The 18,630-nt window shown below is 40.5% G+C and overlaps 1 protein-coding gene across 2 annotated transcripts in view; it reads right to left on the reverse strand.

The window, feature by feature from the left end:
* Nucleotides 1-5,333: 5,333 nt before the first annotated feature.
* The window catches only part of LOC139387378 (suppression of tumorigenicity 18 protein-like), a 65,159-nt gene continuing 51,862 nt past the window's right edge, over nucleotides 5,334-18,630 (reverse strand). For both annotated transcript variants that reach the window (XM_071133519.1, XM_071133520.1), the window contains 13 exons: nucleotides 17,652-17,938; nucleotides 17,026-17,231; nucleotides 15,011-15,259; nucleotides 14,132-14,244; nucleotides 13,395-13,457; nucleotides 13,157-13,225; nucleotides 12,758-12,820; nucleotides 12,405-12,485; nucleotides 9,689-9,913; nucleotides 9,488-9,576; nucleotides 9,186-9,289; nucleotides 8,959-9,105; nucleotides 5,334-7,422 (listed from right to left, as the gene is read on the reverse strand). In XM_071133519.1, coding sequence (XP_070989620.1) covers nucleotides 7,282-7,422; nucleotides 8,959-9,105; nucleotides 9,186-9,289; nucleotides 9,488-9,576; nucleotides 9,689-9,913; nucleotides 12,405-12,485; nucleotides 12,758-12,820; nucleotides 13,157-13,225; nucleotides 13,395-13,457; nucleotides 14,132-14,244; nucleotides 15,011-15,259; nucleotides 17,026-17,231; nucleotides 17,652-17,938 — 1,837 coding nt within the window. In that variant the 3' untranslated portion in view covers nucleotides 5,334-7,281. The remainder of the gene's footprint in view (nucleotides 7,423-8,958; nucleotides 9,106-9,185; nucleotides 9,290-9,487; nucleotides 9,577-9,688; nucleotides 9,914-12,404; nucleotides 12,486-12,757; nucleotides 12,821-13,156; nucleotides 13,226-13,394; nucleotides 13,458-14,131; nucleotides 14,245-15,010; nucleotides 15,260-17,025; nucleotides 17,232-17,651; nucleotides 17,939-18,630) is intronic.

Here is an 18,630-nt window from a genome sequence, read left to right on the forward strand (position 1 = left end):
CATCGAAGCTAAATCTACGTGCGCATTTTTGTGCATCTTTGTACCAGCTCCTCCCAGCGTCAAATAAGTTGACCACCGGGTCAACTCCACCGGGTCCTTCAAACTATTGGTGCTTCTCCTCGCCATCCTCATCTTCTGGGCCATCCATCTGCAGAAAGACGATGTAAGTAGCCTACAGTGCGACGACGACTACTTTTATGTACCGGTATTCGAAGCGGGCCAACCAGCCAGACAGGCAGAATTTAGTCGTTAAATGTGTATTTCAACATCCTTACAGACAATTGCGCATTTTTTCCTACAGGATAAGGTCTACAACGAGATTGGCTTGTAAGTTTCCTCTGTCATAATTCATTGTGAATTCAAAGTGATGTTTCACGTGCATAAAAAAACAACATTGATAACCATTGAATAATTCAGAATTTAAACCCAAATAGCACCCTATTCCACCCACATTGCACCAATTCTGATGAGGGTGCCATTTGGGACAGATCACCAGTCTTATCTTCTTAGACTACTCAATTGTAATTGGTTTTATTTGTTAAGCACGTTGAACAGCATTTGTTGTAAGACATTTTATCTTGCAGAGACCTGATAAACAAGTTCACAGAGGGCGTCAAGCCTCAACTACAAATACCTCCAGCGCTGGAGAGGCGGTTGGGCATGAAGAAGCTACAGTTAGACATCCTGACCACTGAGGGGAACCTCGTTATAACAGAATGATTTATGGAGCCTTCTGCCTGCCAGGCAGAAAGTAGGATTTCATTGGGTTCAAAGCTTTAACATCCTGAAGGTTGTTATTATTAGTGGACTGGCTGTTGACGACCAGGTATTCATTATCTCCCTTCTGGTTCTACTGACTCAGACTCCTGCTCTGGGAGGTCCTCCTGTAGCTACATCTCTGACTTCCCCCGGAACATCTAGAACGAAAACACTTTCTAGGACACATTCTAGAACTTCTAGACATTATACACTGCTCAAAAAAATTAAGGGAACACTAAAATAACACATCCTAGATCTGAATGAATTAAATATTCTTATTAAATACTTTTTTCTTTACATAGTTGAATGTGCTGACAACAAAATCACACAAAAATTATCAATGGAAATCAAATTTATCAACCCATGGAGGTCTGGATTTGGAGTCACACTCAAAATTAAAGTGGAAAACCACACTACAGGCTGATCCAACTTTGATGTAATGTCCTTAAAACAAGTCAAAATGAGGCTCAGTAGTGTGTGTGGCCTCCACGTGCCTGTATGACCTCCCTACATCGCCTGGGCATGCTCCTGATGAGGTGGCGGATGGTCTCCTGAGGGATCTCCTCCCAGACCTGGACTAAAGCATCCGCCAACTCCTGGACAGTCTGTGGTGCAACGTGTCGTTGGTGGATGGAGCGAGACATGATGTCCCAGATGTGCTCAATTGGATTCAGGTCTGGGGAACGGGCAGGCCAGTCCATAGCATCAATGCCTTCCTCTTGCAGGAACTGCTAACACACTCCAGCCACATGATGTCTAGCATTGTCTTGCATTAGGAGGAACCCAGGGCCAACCGCACCAGCATATGGTCTCACAAGGGGTCTGAGGATCTCATCTCGGTACCTAATGGCAGTCAGGTTACCTCTGGCGAGCACATGGAGGGCTGTGCGGCCCCCCAAAGAAATGCCACCCAACACCATGACTGACCCACTGCCAAACCGGTCATGCTGGAGGATGTTGCAGGCAGCAGAACGTTCTCCATGGCGTCTCCAGACTCTGTCACGTCTGTCACCTGCTTTCATTTGTGAAGAGCACAGGGCGCCAGTGGCGAATTTGCCAATCTTGTGTGTGTTCTCTGGCAAATGCCAAACGTCCTGCACGGTGTTGGGCTGTAAGCACAACCCCCACCTGTGGACGTCGGGCCCTCATACCACCCTCATGGAGTCTGTTTCTGACCGTTTGAGCAGACACATGCACATTTGTGGCCTGCTGGAGGTAATTTTGCAGGGCTCTGGCAGTGCTCCTCCTTGCACAAAGGCGGAGGTAGCGGTCCTGCTGCTGGGTTGTTGCCCTCCTACGGCCTCCTCCACGTCTCCTGATGTACTGGCCTGTCTTCTGGTAGCGCCTCCATGCTCTGGACACTACATTGATGTAACAGTATAAGACGGTCTAAAGTTATACTGTTACACTGACAAACACAGCAAACTTTCTTGCCACAGCTCGCATTGATGTCTCATCCTGGATGAGCTCCACTACCTGAGCCACTTGTGTGGGTTGTAGACTCCATCTCATGCTACCACTAGAGTGAAAGCACCGCCAGCATTCAAAAGTGACCAAAACATCAGCCAGGAAGCATAGGAACTGAGAAGTGGTCTGTGGTCACCACCTGCAGAACCACTCCTTTATTGGGGGTGTCTTTCTAATTGCCTATAATTTCCACCTGTTGTCTATTCCATTTGCACAACAGCATGTGTAATGTATTGTCAATCAGTGTTGCTTCCTAAGTGGACAGTTTGATTTCACAGAAGTGTGATTGACTTGGAGTTACATTGTGTTGTTTAAGTGTTCCCTTTATTTTTTTGAACAGTGTATATCTTCTAGGTCCTCCAGATCTAGTGACAGACACTGTAACAAACGACAGAAACGACCGCTGCAGCCTGACAGGTTGAAGATCCTGGGCGGTAGTCTGGATAGTCCCTACACCATTGGATAGTCCACCTGGTAGCTCCAGGCAACCAGCTAGTCCTAGCCCACCAGCCACACTGAAGCCAAGGCCATGTCTCCAGCTACCAGGAGGTGATAAGGGTGACGGCAGACACCATAGCTCCACGCACGTCTCCTGCTACTCCTCCCTAAACGCCTCCCCCATCTCCTTGAGGTTCAAGACTCGTTCTGCCTCTGGAATACTAGCACTGCCCTCGTCTGCCTGCTATTGGTCATTACAAAACAGGCAAGATGGAGGACAAAGTGGACTCTGTGGCTGTTTCCGTGGCTGCTTCGACTGTCACATCTTCACCTGACTGCAAACACGGCATCAACAGCTCCAACTCCACTGTCCACTCCAAGACTCCAATTTCAGACCACGTAGACCATTCCAACACTGATGACAGTGAAAAAGATTACTATGGTGAGAGAGCTGTTTGAGGTCGTGCCGGGGAAAGGTGACCCTCCCGTCCTGCACCGCTGGCAGCAACGACACCTGGAGGGCAATGTGTAACAGAAGGTCTGTACAAATTACCAGGCCCATAAAGAATGGCTCTGGTCAAAAGTAGTGCACTATATAGGCAATTAGTGTGCCATTTTGGACGTATGTCTTGTCATGATTTGTGGGGTTTGGTGGTAATCTAATGTAAAGTAATGTAATCTAATCTAAGGTCCCCCTTAAACGCTGGAGGATTGCCGTGTTGATGATCTCCATCATCAGGATGCTGCTGCCAGCGAGACTGAAGGGCAGAGGCACCCCCGCTTCCGGCTACGGCAAGATGGGGAAAATCACAGGCAAGAACATGAACATGTTGGACGAGGACAGCAAAACACAGAGTTGTGTTTCAGGCTGAGTGACAAGACAAGACCAGGGGAGGAGAGAGAGGAGACTCAGGCCATGAGCCCTGTAGACACAGACCCAGCCAAACCCAAGGACAGCTCCCCTGACAATAGGCCTGTGGAGAAGACTCCCACCACCACCAGCAACACTAGCACTATTCCCCAGCCAGCCGAGTCCCACGGTACCAAACCCACCCAGACCAGTTCCTCTCTGGACCAGTCCCCCCTCCACATGCCCCCGACCCCGGTGACCCCGACCTGGAAGAGACACCAGCAGGAGATGCATGTAAGGAGGACGTTTCTGGAGGTCCAATCATACCACGCCGCCCTCGCCTCAGCAACCAGCCAGCCAACCTGGAAGCCCATCCAGGAGGCAGCCCCGCCCCTCTGAAACACCCCCTTCCACTGAGGTGGAGGGATATGTGTCATCTATGGACTCTGATGCGACACATATGGACCTTCCAGGGACCCTCCAGGGTGCGACTACCTCTTCGGCCCCCTCAGCCCACCCTCACAGCCCAGCTCTGATCAGCCAGCCTCTGATCTCCTCAGCCCACCCTCACAGCCCAGCTCTGATCAGCCAGCCTCTGATTCTCTCGGCCTACCCTCACAGCCAGCCTCTGGTCTCCTTGACCGACACAGTCTCAGGAATCCACACTGCTTCCACCACCAAACGGCTGGTGCAGTGATGGAGGCGTGTCACTCGAAGGCTATTTGTATAGATCAACATGGAGTATTTGTTTTGGTGCCAAAGTATTCAGAACTAATACATATTCTATTTGGGCATAGTCATGGTAGTAAAAATAATGGCCTGCCCAGCATTTTTATACATGACCCTAAGCATGATGGGATGTTAACTGCTTAATTAACTCAGGAACCACACCTGTGTGAAAGCACCTGCCTTCAATATACTTTGTATCCCTCATTTACTCGTGTTTCCATTATTTTAGCAGTTACCTTTAGCTGGCCTATACTTGGTTGAGGTGTGCTGAAATGTATACCGCTAAGTTGCTAACTGTATCTGAATGTCATGTAAGCTTAGCTAGCAAGAAACCTCAACATCAGGTGACAAGTTCAAATGGGTTGATTCTTACTGCTCTCTGCTTTTGTACTCTCTTTGAGAACTATCACTGTTGTAGTCTTGCTGCTTGGCTAGGCCTGCTGCTCACTCTAATCTAACTTCATTGTGAATAAACATAACACACTGTATTATACACAAACAATTCTATGAGGATTGTCAATTGATTGAATTTCAATGAATATACTCCTTTGTCCTCACCAAAATGGTCAACAATGCGCAAAGAATAGGCCTATTTAACTGTATTACACAGATGGTCTACTTTCTGATCTGAGATGTCTTGTCTTATTGATATCCGCCACCAGGTGGCAGACTTGTCATACTCGTATCAATCGCATGAAGCAACAATGAGAGTATGGGGATGAAAAAGAGGCACCAATATGGAAATTCTGGGTTAACCAATATTGAGCCATCCAATATTTTCTTTTCCATTTCCAGTAGATAATTACTGCCCAAGGAGCAGTTGTTAAATCTCATTCAAATATATTTTGAGAGATTATATAATACAGTGTGAAGTAGACTTCAATCAAAAAAGATTATTTGTGCTGTAAGGCATTGCCAACATACTACTTTACATCTGAGAATCACACAACCATTTAAAAAGTTTTATTTCTACCATACACAAACTGTACAGCACAGCGCATATCTGCTTATGAAATAGTAAAAGTAATAGGAACTTTCGATTTACAAACTACTTGAACTGAAAAAACAACATTTTAAAGAAAATGTCCAATACAGTTTCATCATACTAATATCATTCCACAAAAATCCAGTTCACATTACAAAACATCAAATACTAAACAGAGAAAAATAAATATTCTTCACAAAACTTCCTGAGCAAACAATGTGTGGTATGTTAATGAAATATTACGAATGATAAATTAACACAATTATTAAGTTAAACAAAACGTCAATGATTACATTTTTAAAGATTACAATTCTTTAGAAAGAGTTGAGTATTTGGATAAAATAAAGTATTTTCCTCAACAAGTGTCCTAAATTTGGCTTTGTTTTGCAGATATGCACTTCCAATTCCTCCTCAGGAAATGTGTAGCAGGCCAAGTCAAACTCAATTTATTGTAACTTGATAAGACTATCAACCCATGCAAACGTCAAAATAATAACATTTTCCTGTGACATCAAGAGCAATGCTTACAAACAAAGAAAGCTTCATCTTTTTCTGGAACCCCAGGGCAATAGAACTAATCTGAAATACAAAATAAAAAAAGTGCAACTGATTCACAACTCAATTTAAAAATAAATAATAAACAATTGAAAATAAACAGTTAAGAACTAACAATATCATTGTTTGTTTGTCTCTTTTTGCTTCATAATAGTGATGAACTGAACATTTATATTGACAGTTGTCCATTATTGACAATATGGTCTTGATTTTCCAAGGTGCAAACGCTTATTGAATCTGGCCCTAAAGAACCTGCACCATTAAGTATATATTAGCTAACATTTTATGTATGTAAGGATGTCAGAATAGCTTAAACCAGAGTAAATGTTTGTATGGTGGTGTTACATTTCTTAGAGCAACTTCTGCTTTCCCACGCTGAAGAGATGTAAAAAGTAGAAAAGCACTAACACTTCCTACCCTGTGAAACTTCAAGACCTGACTTTGAGATTACAGCTACAGTACCGAGACGATGCTTAAAAGATTTGAAATGGCATATAAACATTAAGAACATTTTCTCCTTTGAAAAGTGTACTGTACAATAAATTAGACACCAGCCACATAACTGTCCTACCACAAAACAGAGTACCGTATATTTTATGTATTCATTTACATGTAGGCACATATATGCACACACAGCATGTGCACAGAAGGCAGTTTAATATCTATATCATTTAAGAAAAAAGTCGGTGGATAATTCCGTTTTCTTAGTGCGGTCAGTTGCTCTATTCGAGCGACACACTCAAGTTGAATCTGACATTCAGTTCATTGAATGAAATAAAATAATGTTGCATTTTGCGAACAGCTGAAAGCAATTCCCCTAATTGCAGTCAACTTAACATATTGTTGAATTAAGAGATGTACACTAACATTGCATTTTTAGATCTTACCATACATTCAGTGTTGAATATTAAATAGAAAGCAAAAGCAACAATTAAAAAACATGTTGATTCTGGATTATTCTGGTAGAGTTCTCCACCTTCATGGGAGATACAAATGATTGTATTATGACTTGATCTGATATATAAATAAACCACCACTAGATGACGAAAGAGAGCTATGGTTGAAACTGGAACGTGCTTCAATGTCATTTACAATGTGCAGAATTAGTCAAAATATTAAATATTTAGCATTTTACAATGACAGAAATAAATACAAACGTGTGAAAATAAATACATTGATGAATAAGGATTATAAATAATAATAATATAAAAAAGACAAAAAATAAATAGATTTAAATCAAGCAAACCATTTAAAAGAATTAAGTGCAAGGGGGGTAGAAATCTCACCAGAAAAACATGTCAAGTGAATACAGAAGGGTTATAAAACAACACAAATTATTTTTGGGCTGGTAATTGTCTCAGTACAACGTATTCAACGGTGAAATGTCGACACATTTCCCAAAGCCTTGTCTTATACATGCGACTAAGCCAGCACTGCACACAGCCATCCAGTGCCATTATCCCAACTCAAAGATACCTCCTCTTGATGGCTCGACAGCTTAAACGTGGATTCCCTTCATAGCCTGTTTGATATTATCCAAGAGAGCCTTACACTCGGGAGAGTAGTCATGCTCAGAGCTGTTGTACATATCTGTTAATGTGTTTACATAGGCTTCGAAATTATGCTCGCTGATGGGCCCCTGAAACACAAACATTTTCAAATATTAGTTCACAAACTGAAGCTTATAGTGACAATAATAATTTAATGTCACTATAGATATAGACAGTCCGATCTAGAATTATTGCCACTCTTGATAAAGATGAGCAAAAAATACTGTGTAAAATAATACAATACTGAGCTATATTCTCAAAAACATTCAAAAATGATATTATTTTAGACTTACATAATTGCTCAGATAAAGAGATGTTGTTAAAAATGTCATTTGTTTTTCTCAAAAAGATAGGGGTCAACATGACTGGCATCCCTGTTATCAATACCTCACCTTGCGGGCAGAATGGCACTGAGCCTTTTCCTAAAATGTTTGAAGAAATTGAAGGACACATTTGGAAGGATCTTAGACCATTCCTCCAAACTCCATGCATTTAAATTGTAGGATGACATGAAAATAGAGCTCTTTGGCCCAGCACGTCGAAATAGATATACATTAGCAGAAAATACCCCCAAACATATTGTAAAATATGGTGGTGAATCTTTGATGCTATGGGGCTTTCCACTGGTCCTGGGGCCCTTGTTAAGGTCAACGGCATAATCAACTTTACCCAGTTCCAGGGCTGTGTCCAAATACCTATACTTACGTCCTAAATAGTAGCCATTTTGGGTATGTGAAAATAGGCAGTTTTATAGTATGTGACATTTTGATGTTGTATGCTTTAAATGCCAGGATGTCATACTCATTTGGGTTTCTCATCTAGAATTCACTGCACACTATTGAGGAAGACAATTGTCTTTTCACAGCTGAAAACAGCTGATAATCAGAATAGGGGACACACTTTACAAAAATGAAGGAATGGTAGGGAACAAGGGCGAATGGGCATTAGATGACGCCTTATCAATATGAATGAGTATTATGTTGATATTTGTTGCTTACAGCATACCTTTTTACTAGGCAGTGCGTTCTAAATAGTATGTAGTACGATTAGTACACAGTATGTCGTTTATGTAACTAGTAGGCAAGCCAGATTTCAGACACAGCCCAGGAAATTTTAGCCAAAAACCAGGTTGCCTCTGCCAGGAGGCTGAATCTTGGCTGCAAATGGATCTTCCAGCAAGACAATAACTACAAGAATACATCAAAATCCACAAAGAAATTATTACTTGACCACAAAATCAACATTTTAAAATGGCCATCTTAGTGTCCGGACTTGAACCCCATTAAAAACCTGTGGTTTGAATTTGAGGGCAGTCTATAAGAGCAGGCGAATTATATCAAGGATCTGGAAAGATGTGAAGGAATGGTCTAAGCTCTCTCCAAATCTGTTCTCCAATCTCAAACCATTTTAGAAAAAGGCTCAGTGCCATTATCCTCGCACGGTGAGGAATTAAAAGGTATTGAAAACAGGAGTGCCAATAATTTTGACCCCTATCTTTCTGAGAAAATACATTATTACTTGTTAAATAAAATACTTTTATTAGCATACAATATAGCTCAGTATTTGTATTTATTTGATAAAAGCTGCATGTGCAAGTGAGGAGGTTCGTATGAGGTCCACTGTACCATTTGAGGCAGTTGGATATCTGTGAGACTGTTGATGAGAGCTTGGCTGAGGTGAGCTAACTCCTTCAGAAGGCTGTCGTTGTGCTGTTCAATCATCTTGTTCTCCTCCTCAATTGTCTTCAGGTTACATTCCATCGATGAAATCTGCTTTCAGGGGAGAGGGAAACTTGTCAACCTGAACCGGGCATGCATCCTTTAAAAAACATATCACAGTTGTGGATAGTTACTTGGGTCTGCAGTTGCATCATGTCAGCTTCTATTTTCAGGTTGGATTCATTCAGTTCTTTGATTTCATGATCCAAGTGTTGCACGTCATCGTTGTTGTCGACTCCTGTTTGAAAATAGGAAATACTCGCATGAAAATCAAGCTAAACCTGCTGCTTCAGTGAATCAACTAGCAGGGGGACTAAACATACTTTGATGGTACTGAGATGAAATTTCCATAACATACATTATCCTGCCAAAGCATACATGTACAGTCCACCAGCACAAACAGAACATGTTTGTAAACCATATATTAATGCCTTACCACTGCTGGCTTGAAGTTTAATAGTCATCATCTCCTCTCCTGTCATCTTCTTCTTAATACTCTGAGCATTAAGAGGGCATCCAGACAAACTATTTACAAATAAAATGAAAAATAATGAGAAACTTCACTTACAAACTTTAAAATAAACTTGTTTCCTTAGTATTGTATGGGACACAATGAATGGAGTGAATGCAGGCTAACCTTCTATGGGTGACAAACACGTTATTGGCGTGTCCAAGGCCATTGCAACCAGGCAGGGGACAGTGGGGCAGTTCCTGTTTGCAGGCCTTATTCCAGGGGAAGGGGAGGCCATTGATGGATGACTCTTTATGCCTCTTGGCAGCAAGGGGGCAGCTCCCTGCACTGCGGTGAGATGTGTACTTCCCTGATGTGTGGCCCTGGCCATCACAACCCATCACTGGACACCTAGCAGGGAGACAAACAAGGGGTTCGTTAAGGAGGGTGATACATTTCTATCTGAACGTTTTGTAATGTATCGTATAGAACAGATATGCTTATATCAGGTCTATTCATTCTATTTCAGCAACATTCAGAACGTTTAACATTACTGAATACACCCCAGGAGTCAGGTTTATTACTACCTGGTGTCCTCCCCTTGTACTGCTACTGTAGTGGAGGGAGTCATGTTGTAACACAGACTGTTGACAATGTTCTGAGTGCCCCTGTGAGAGATGCCTATTCTCATTCAGATGAGGCAGAGGAGAAAGATTGTCACCAGTAAGCTGTTTTTTCCTCAGAATAGTTTTGCAGTTGAAACCATTTGATATGACAGAGGTAGTAAATACCGTATGATCTGAGATATGTCAATATATCGCTGTTCACATTTTCGGTACAATGGAAATGTAAGTAGATCAAAATTCTGTCGAACTGAGTTGAGACGACTTTACTTAACCTCTTAAACCACACATAATAAATGCATATATACTCAAACAAATCATTTTCACAGTTCATAAACATCCCTCACTAACTAGACCGGAAGATTTGTCAAACCATTATGTTGATTAATCCAGTAAAATGCTGATTAAAAATGTAGTCAACAAAACTGACAACAGGCTCAAATAATCGTAGCAACCAAATTGTTAATCCACAAAAACTTTGGAATAATTTACACATTCAGATTGATATAACCTACATAAACAAAACATATTGTTGAATATTATTAAGAGTTATAAGGGTAATTACATTTCCCAGGTCAGTAATGGAGTGACATGAATTACACATAATTGTCATGTAGGGTTTCCGACCCCTTCCCTTATTGGTAAAGGTGAAAGGCAGGCTGAGATGGTACATAGAACTAGTGTACAAACAGAACAGAGTGCTACTGTAACAAAGATTGTTGCACTCTGTTGTTCAGTAGAGCACCAGTAGCACTTAGAGGACAAAACAACCCCAACCACATTACTTACATTCATCCATACACTACAGGTATATGTAGACTCCTAGGGAAAAATGCTATCTAGAACCTAAAAGGGTTCTTTGGCTGTCCCCATAGGAGGACCCTTTGAAGAACCATTTTTCGTTCCAGGAAGAGCCCCTTTGGTTCCAAGAAGAACCCTTTTGAGTTTCATGTAGAACCCATTCCACAGATGGTTCAACATGGAACCCAAAATTACACCTGGAACCACAAAGGTTTATCCTTTGGGGACAGCTGAAGAACCCTTTTGGAACCCTTTTTTCTAAGAGTATAAGGCATCGGGACAATGGAATAATGCCATATGGCCTACAATTTACAATAATCTAATAGCCTTACAGATGCACTACATGTAGGTTCTCTCACCCACCCTCTTGTGCATGAGATATATTCCAGTCTAACTCCTAACGTTTTGGCCCTGCATTAGTATCTCAAAAGAAGGGTAAATCTGTCCAGATGTAGAAGTAAACAAGGTTTCATACATCTGAGCTTGGATTTAAGCAGTAATCAAGTACATAATTTCCCCCCCAATAATACTTTTTTACCAGTGGTGGAAAAAGTACCAAATGTCATACTTGAGTAAAAGTATAGATACCTTAATAGAAAGTTACTCAAGTAAAAGTGAAAGTCAGACATTAAAATAATACTTGAGTAAAAGTCTAAAAGTATTTGGTTTTAAATATACTTAAGTCTCAAAAGTAAATGTAATTGCTAAAATATACTTAAGTATAAAAAGTAAAAGTATAAATAATTTAATATCCTTATATTAAGCAAAGCAGACGGCACCATTTTCTTGTTTTTAAGATGTATGGATAGCCAGGGGTACACTCCAACATTATTTACAAAAGATGCATGTGTTTATTGAGTCCGCCAGTCCAGAGGCAGTAGGGATAACCACGTGTTCTCTTGACAAGTGCTTGAATTTGACAGTTTTCCTGTCTTGCTAAACATTCCACATGTAACGGGTACTTTTGGTTGTCGGAGAAAATGTATGGAGTACATTATTTTCTTTCGTCAGGTAAAAGTTAAAGTAGTCAAATATATAAATAGTAAAGTACAGATACCCCAAAAAACTACTTAGGTAGTACCTTAATATTTTTACTTAAGTACTTTACATACTGCTTTTTACAGAGACAACTGCATCTAGAATAATTCAGCTTTGATCACATCCCATAGTATGGGGGACCTTAAATAAACAATACAAGAACACAATGCACACAAGAGCATGATAAGCCAGATGTTCTATTAAGGCAACAAAAAATATTACAACGTTTGAAACATGTTAACGTTGTTAATCCTTGAAAGATAGCTTTAGTAAATTATGAACAGGAAAACTATTTCCTTTTTGTCTTTCTGGTATAATGACCTCTTTACAACACGATACAAGTACTTTCATTCACATAGGCATGCATGCCAGCACTAGAATAGTTAACAAGAAAATTAAAAAACTAAAACAACAAATATGAAACAGAAATCATATCTTACTTTATTTCTTGGTCGTCTTTTTCATCTCTGTTTGGTGTAAGCTTCAAGCCTCCCTTTCTGGCACGTGGACATCCTGACAAACTACAAATGTTTAGAGACAATATGGTTTAACAATAATGAACACTACTTTAGGGCTAAAATAAAGCAAACTCTTTCATCAGTGATAAGATGATGTTCTCACATAGCCTGTCATTGGAAACAACATTAAGCAACAACAAGAATCAATCAGTTAAATCGCAGTTTATTAATTGTCTAAAATGTATAAACTAATCAAAAATAAATACCTAGACAATGAGATTCAAACACATCCCTATTCATCTACTCAGTAATTTGTGTGATCCAGTCTAGACTACCTTCTGTGTGAAGAATAATTCCCTGTCACATGTCCAGATCCATCACAACTAGGTGTTGGGCACCTGCAGGCGGAGAGACCGACAGAACAGGCAAAGCTCAGTGCCACGTTGTCTGGGACAATGATATCACATTTAAATGCATGAATTTAAAAAAAATAAACGTATGAGGTCAGTAGATACCCAGTACATCGCATAATGTATATGTATGCAGCCTGATCACATGAATTGGAGAAAAGTCCATATTCAATATAGTCAATGTATGACTAAAACGACATGAGACCAGGTGGAATGTATAATGCAAACAAATAAAACAGCACAAAGTTGAATCAGTGAACCCACACAGGTGAATGACATATCTATAAACAGTGGTAAGATGATGACTGACAGGACAACACGTACTTTAGTTCCTGAGAGTTGGCTGCCATCAGTGATTTGAGAGTCTTGTCAGCCAGGGGACACCCAGATACACTACAGACAGAGGATCCACACCAGAGTTATCACAATGCTATTTAAAAAAAAAAAAAAAATCCCTTTCATTTTCAGCAGTATATAATACCGATCAATATGAAACAGTCAACATAGTTCCTCTGAACCAGGCCGTACAGTATTTACTAGCTGGTGTTAAGTGTCTAATTACCTTCGATGTGATGCATAATTTCCTGTAACATGGCCACTACCGTCACAGCCAGGGGTAGGACAGCTGCAGAGAACACAACACTTAGTTAGACCATACTCTACAATACATGGACTTCTGATAAAGTGTATTAACCTTTTTAACATGACGTTGAATTGCATTAGTGGAAGCGGAAGTTAGTACAGCAGGAAATTTAGTAATTTCGATGTTTATTTTCAATGTTTATTTGGTGTGGCAAAAGTTGTTCGTAAATCCCTTGGCAGATCTAATTGTTTTCTGTAAACTACTCAATCATACCTTACCATAGAGTGGATACTAATTCCATAGAACATGCAGTCTAACTACAAAGTCAAGAGTGGTAAGCTCATTCTGAGGACATACGGACATGTAAAAACTCACTTTTAACAAGATACATTCTTCACATGAACCTGCAGACATACCAGTCACAACAACATGTAATATATAATAGGTAACAATATAAGAGCTAATAACAGGAAAGATTGTGTCCAGCGCATTTCACTGGGCGTGTATTCATTCACCCCAATTATAATGCCCTATTTAAACAGGTCTGGTTTGGGAATTACACTTTTGTTATTAATACTGACCATCTGTCAGCTGACCTTTTTAGAGGGAAATGCACATGATACACAGATGACTGAGCAAAGAAGCAGCAATATGTCAATTCTCCTCCCTTCCCTGGACCTCCAGAATGAGCAGACCCAACGTTAAACATGATATACCTCATCAGCTCTTTCTTAGAGTCTCTTAAGAGCATATCGGTCTTGGGGCTGAACATGCTTGCGTCTCCAGAGTAGCCCTGGTCCTCCAGAGAAGCGTCATCAAAATCTTCCTGCTGAGACATAGGTACGTTTGAAATGGACCCTTCTCACTATATAGTGAACTACTTTTTAACAGAACCCTATGGGCCCTGGTTAAAAGTAGTGCATTACATAGGGAATAGGGTGCCATTGCTGATGCAGTATTAATAATAGTATCCTTAAAAATAATAATAGTGTCCTTAAAAATCTCCTTAACCCCATTACTTCTTGTGTCAGTCTTAAGTCTTGAACATGATCTAAAAGTGAATTATCAATGAAAACACCCCACTTAAAAAAAACTCTTAAAACACAAGGAGTTGGGGGGTAAGTCTGAGTGATTACGCTTAAGAATACTTACAGTAAACCATACATCCATTTAAAGTCGGATAATCCACACGGACAGTATTTATATGGATATGTAATGTAAAACATTTGGATTTACTTTCTCAAAGATTCTGTGTTCAGCACCAGATGTTGTCGTCAGTGAATTATTTACAGGACAAATGTCAACAACAACCAGGAATACCAGCTATGAAGTACATGCTCTTTAACATGAGATTTATTAGGAACATACACTGTGTTCACAATTATCTATCATTATATATTCTATTGTATGCCCATATCACCCTTATAGACCAGGGACCTGTTGGTATGTTAATTTTCATATGTTTATCAATTAGCTATATTTTCTCTTCTTCAACAAATTTAACAAAACAAGCTTTCTTCTTCTGTTTCATAGGTACCTTATACAGTATTTCCTGTGTATTTAAAAGGAGGAACAGCAAAGTTGTTATTTTTTACCTCTCTGTCGTGCATTATTTGTTGCTGTGCTTTGCTGAAGTTGAGAGGGGTGTCCCAGGTGTCTCTCTCGCACAGGGCCTGGTAGAAGGCAGGGCTGATGTGCACACTTCCGGCCTGCTTGGACAGAGTGGACTCAGGAGGGGACTGGGTAGCGTCTCCCAAAGGCACCTGGGGTGGGGCTTTCACCTCCCGACCCTTCTTCATACTCAGGTCCAGAGTGCCGTTCTCATCCACTTCTATGGGCATGTCCTAAAGGAGAATAAATTCACAAGGTAGACTCAGTTATAGTCATAAGGTTACAATGAAGTCACTTTTATTAAATAGTCAACAGTTCACAAAAAAGGAGAGACTGATGTCAGTCTGTATTGGAATGAGAAATGAGAGTTACTGTACTGAAATGAATACACCACTATGATAAGCCCTTTTAACCTAACGCAATACTTTAACGGTATACCTTTCTAAAAATAACAACGTGTATAATTCCTGTGAGAAATAACTTCAATTGCCCCTCAAATATACATTTACATGAAAAGAAGACATGTCGTGATTATCTAACACCAGGGTAAAGTATGGTGTTAAGCCAGCATTAATTCTGTTGAACAAAATAATAATCGCTCCTTGGTGTATAGTTTGTCAGTGACAGCTGTGTCATCGGTCTGTTTTCTAGGACACAATACCAAGATGGCAGCTGTGGGTGCTGGTTTTAGGTCATCACCATTAAAACAAAAATGAAAAGCTTAATGTAGCATAAGTTCTCTCATTGACAGATGTGTTACTCATTCTGTGCTAAGTCAAACGCTATGTGCACTTGTGGCTTATTAGGTTTTATAGTATTAGAAGTTTTACCTCATTAAATGCTGAAATGTGGCCTACATCTGGCATATGTCCCATTATACCTATGTTCAATTATTTTTTAAATTTTTATTTTCTACATAAGACAGCCTTTCAAATGAATTCAAGGGTATAATTTTCATGGACATTGCATGTGTGGCTATCCATTTTAATGATGCGTGTGATGGTGACGTGTGTAGACGTGTGCGGTAACAACTCAATCGCAGGAGAGATAGATGAGCATTCCACATTGAGTTGTGATGCTTTTCTTGCCTTTGCATTACTGGTAGCCTACAGAGGTACAGACACATAGGAGTTGCATGGCCCCATACGGAGTATGCTACATAAGTCTTCTGCAAAAGAGGACAGATGATTAACTTGTTAACACTGTTTTATTCATTCAGTGGGTTGGTACCTGGTACAAGGCCACATTATCAGCTCACCAAGCTGGGTCCTGTACTGTGTAGGTGTTGGAAACCTTGAATCATCTATCTATCAATATTCTGACATTAATTACATACTGTAGAGAGGCCTTGTTTGGGTTTTGAGACATTCATTGTCATGCAGTTAAACGTAATAGGAAGGCCATGTTTCAGTTCAGTTGAGAGATCACAGTTTTCTGCCTAGTGGACAGGGCAGTTGGGGGTTTTCCCACTAGAGATTATATAGGATGTGCACAAAGGGGTCAAATTGTAAACTAAACTGGTGCACATTTAATAAAATCGGGGAGATTTTGATTTTGTGAGAATAAAATATTTCAGCTAATGAGTTCTTCAGCTGTTGTATAGGCCATCTGATAGAGGCAGAGCTTATCCTGGATAATATATTACTAAGCTAAATATCTTACGCCATCTGCAGCATGCAAGACACACTTTCATACAGTTATTCTTTTTTCCCCCTCTCTCTCTTTGTCTATTACCATGAAATTAGAAATGAAATGCATGACCACATGTTTTACAGGAACTACAGACTCTTACTGTAATTGTAATTTCTTCTTATGATGTGATTACACAAATGTCATTTTGTGTACATTAATGCTTTACGGAGGGGGACCTCTTGTTTCACCGCCACCAGAGACAACGTTTCCTTTGCCAAAAACTGTCCTTTTGATGTTTCACCCTTTTTATAAACAAATCAGAGTTGCTTTAAAATGACCCATTAAATAATTGGTCTAATTTGACTACCTTTGTGGAGGACGCCAGGGGCCGACCCGAGATGGACTCCATGTTGCTTCGGTAGCGGGTGGAGAGGTTGAGGATGGCAGTGGTGGCAGTGGTGGCTTGGAGCCCCTCACCTCCAGGTTTGTAATGGCTGGGTGGGCTGTGGCGTTCAGGGCCTGGCGTGGGCAGGCGGTTGCCGGGGGCGCCCAGAAAGCCAGTGTACTTTAGAGCTGTTGGATAACAGAACTCAGATACAGAAACTTTCACAAAGATGTGGGAACACGTGATTATACCCCCTACATTATAACATACAGTATGGTACATGTCATCAGCACGTTCATTTTTACACTGTGGTTGCAGTGGGATCAGTCTGTGCTTGAATAGAAAAGGTCTTGTGTTGATAAAAAATATATATATATTAAACAAGCATGAATATCTTGTTTACAGGAACCTTGTAAGTGTGTTGCATACTCTTAGTTTGGTTGTTGTCTGATCATGTATTTACATAGTGTCCTACTGAGCTGCACATTTGTGGCAGAAGATGAGCAACGCTTGCACATTAAATCCCTTTAATGTGGCTTGACACGCTGTTATGGTACAGCCAATCTCTTCCGCCCCCCTTTGAATCAAATCAAATGTGCGAAACTCACAGTCAGGGAAGTGTGAAGAAGAGATTTCTTGGTCCTGGTTGGGTGCCATCAGAGGTTGCTTGCCGAAGACCTGTGCATCAAAGCTGGCGTAATCAAAGCGGATCTTGCTGTACTTGTCCATGTCCTTGGTGAGGTTGGCTTGCAAGGCGGCGGTGACAGGATGGTGATGGGCGAACCTGTAGTTGTACTGATTCAACTCCAACTTCTTCATGAGGGGGCCGAGAGGCCTGGTTGGAGAAGAATCCAAGAAGACGAGGTGTTGTTGGATTTGATGAGGAAAGTGGCTACTGTATGTGTCAAATAAAACGCATGTAAGGATCCAGGAAATTGACACATGCACACAAGTGGGCAGGAAAGTGGATACAGTGTCAAATAAAATGCATAGGATATGATATTGACACATGAATGCACATTATGCATGGGCTGTGGAAGAGGTGGTGATGATTTTGGAAGTAATCTACATTATAGTGTGAATAATATCCATATGAGGTGGCTGTGAAGTAATGGACACAGTGTTGTTTGAATAATATCAATGTCCTCCTCCTGGATGTGGGATCTGATCTGTATTGTAGATGCACACACAGGCATGTTACCCAACTAATTCATTTTGTATGGGTTGGCAGTCTGCCTGTGATTCTTCTACAGGGAACAAAGAGTTGTGATGCTCTGTGTCCCTAATAGGGAGAATCTCATGGGACCTTAAACCATTGCTTAAGAACAAGTGATAGTGAGAAACCATGTCTGTGAAGTTTTGATAGGCTATATATTGTAATTCCTTTTACAATACACTGAATAAATAAACTGGATACGATACTGTAAATGTTAACCAACATACCTCCTGATTTTATATGATATTGCAATTGGCACACTTTGTTTTGTATCAAAGGGACTATGCTCTCTCCGAACTTCAATCAATTAGTTTCATAGTATAGCTTTCAATGTCTCAATGGTTTACTGTCATCATAATGTATGCGCACAT

The sequence above is a fragment of the Oncorhynchus clarkii genome, chromosome 28 (genome assembly GCF_045791955.1).
Source record: "Oncorhynchus clarkii lewisi isolate Uvic-CL-2024 chromosome 28, UVic_Ocla_1.0, whole genome shotgun sequence".
Classification (NCBI taxonomy): Eukaryota; Metazoa; Chordata; class Actinopteri; order Salmoniformes; family Salmonidae; genus Oncorhynchus; species Oncorhynchus clarkii.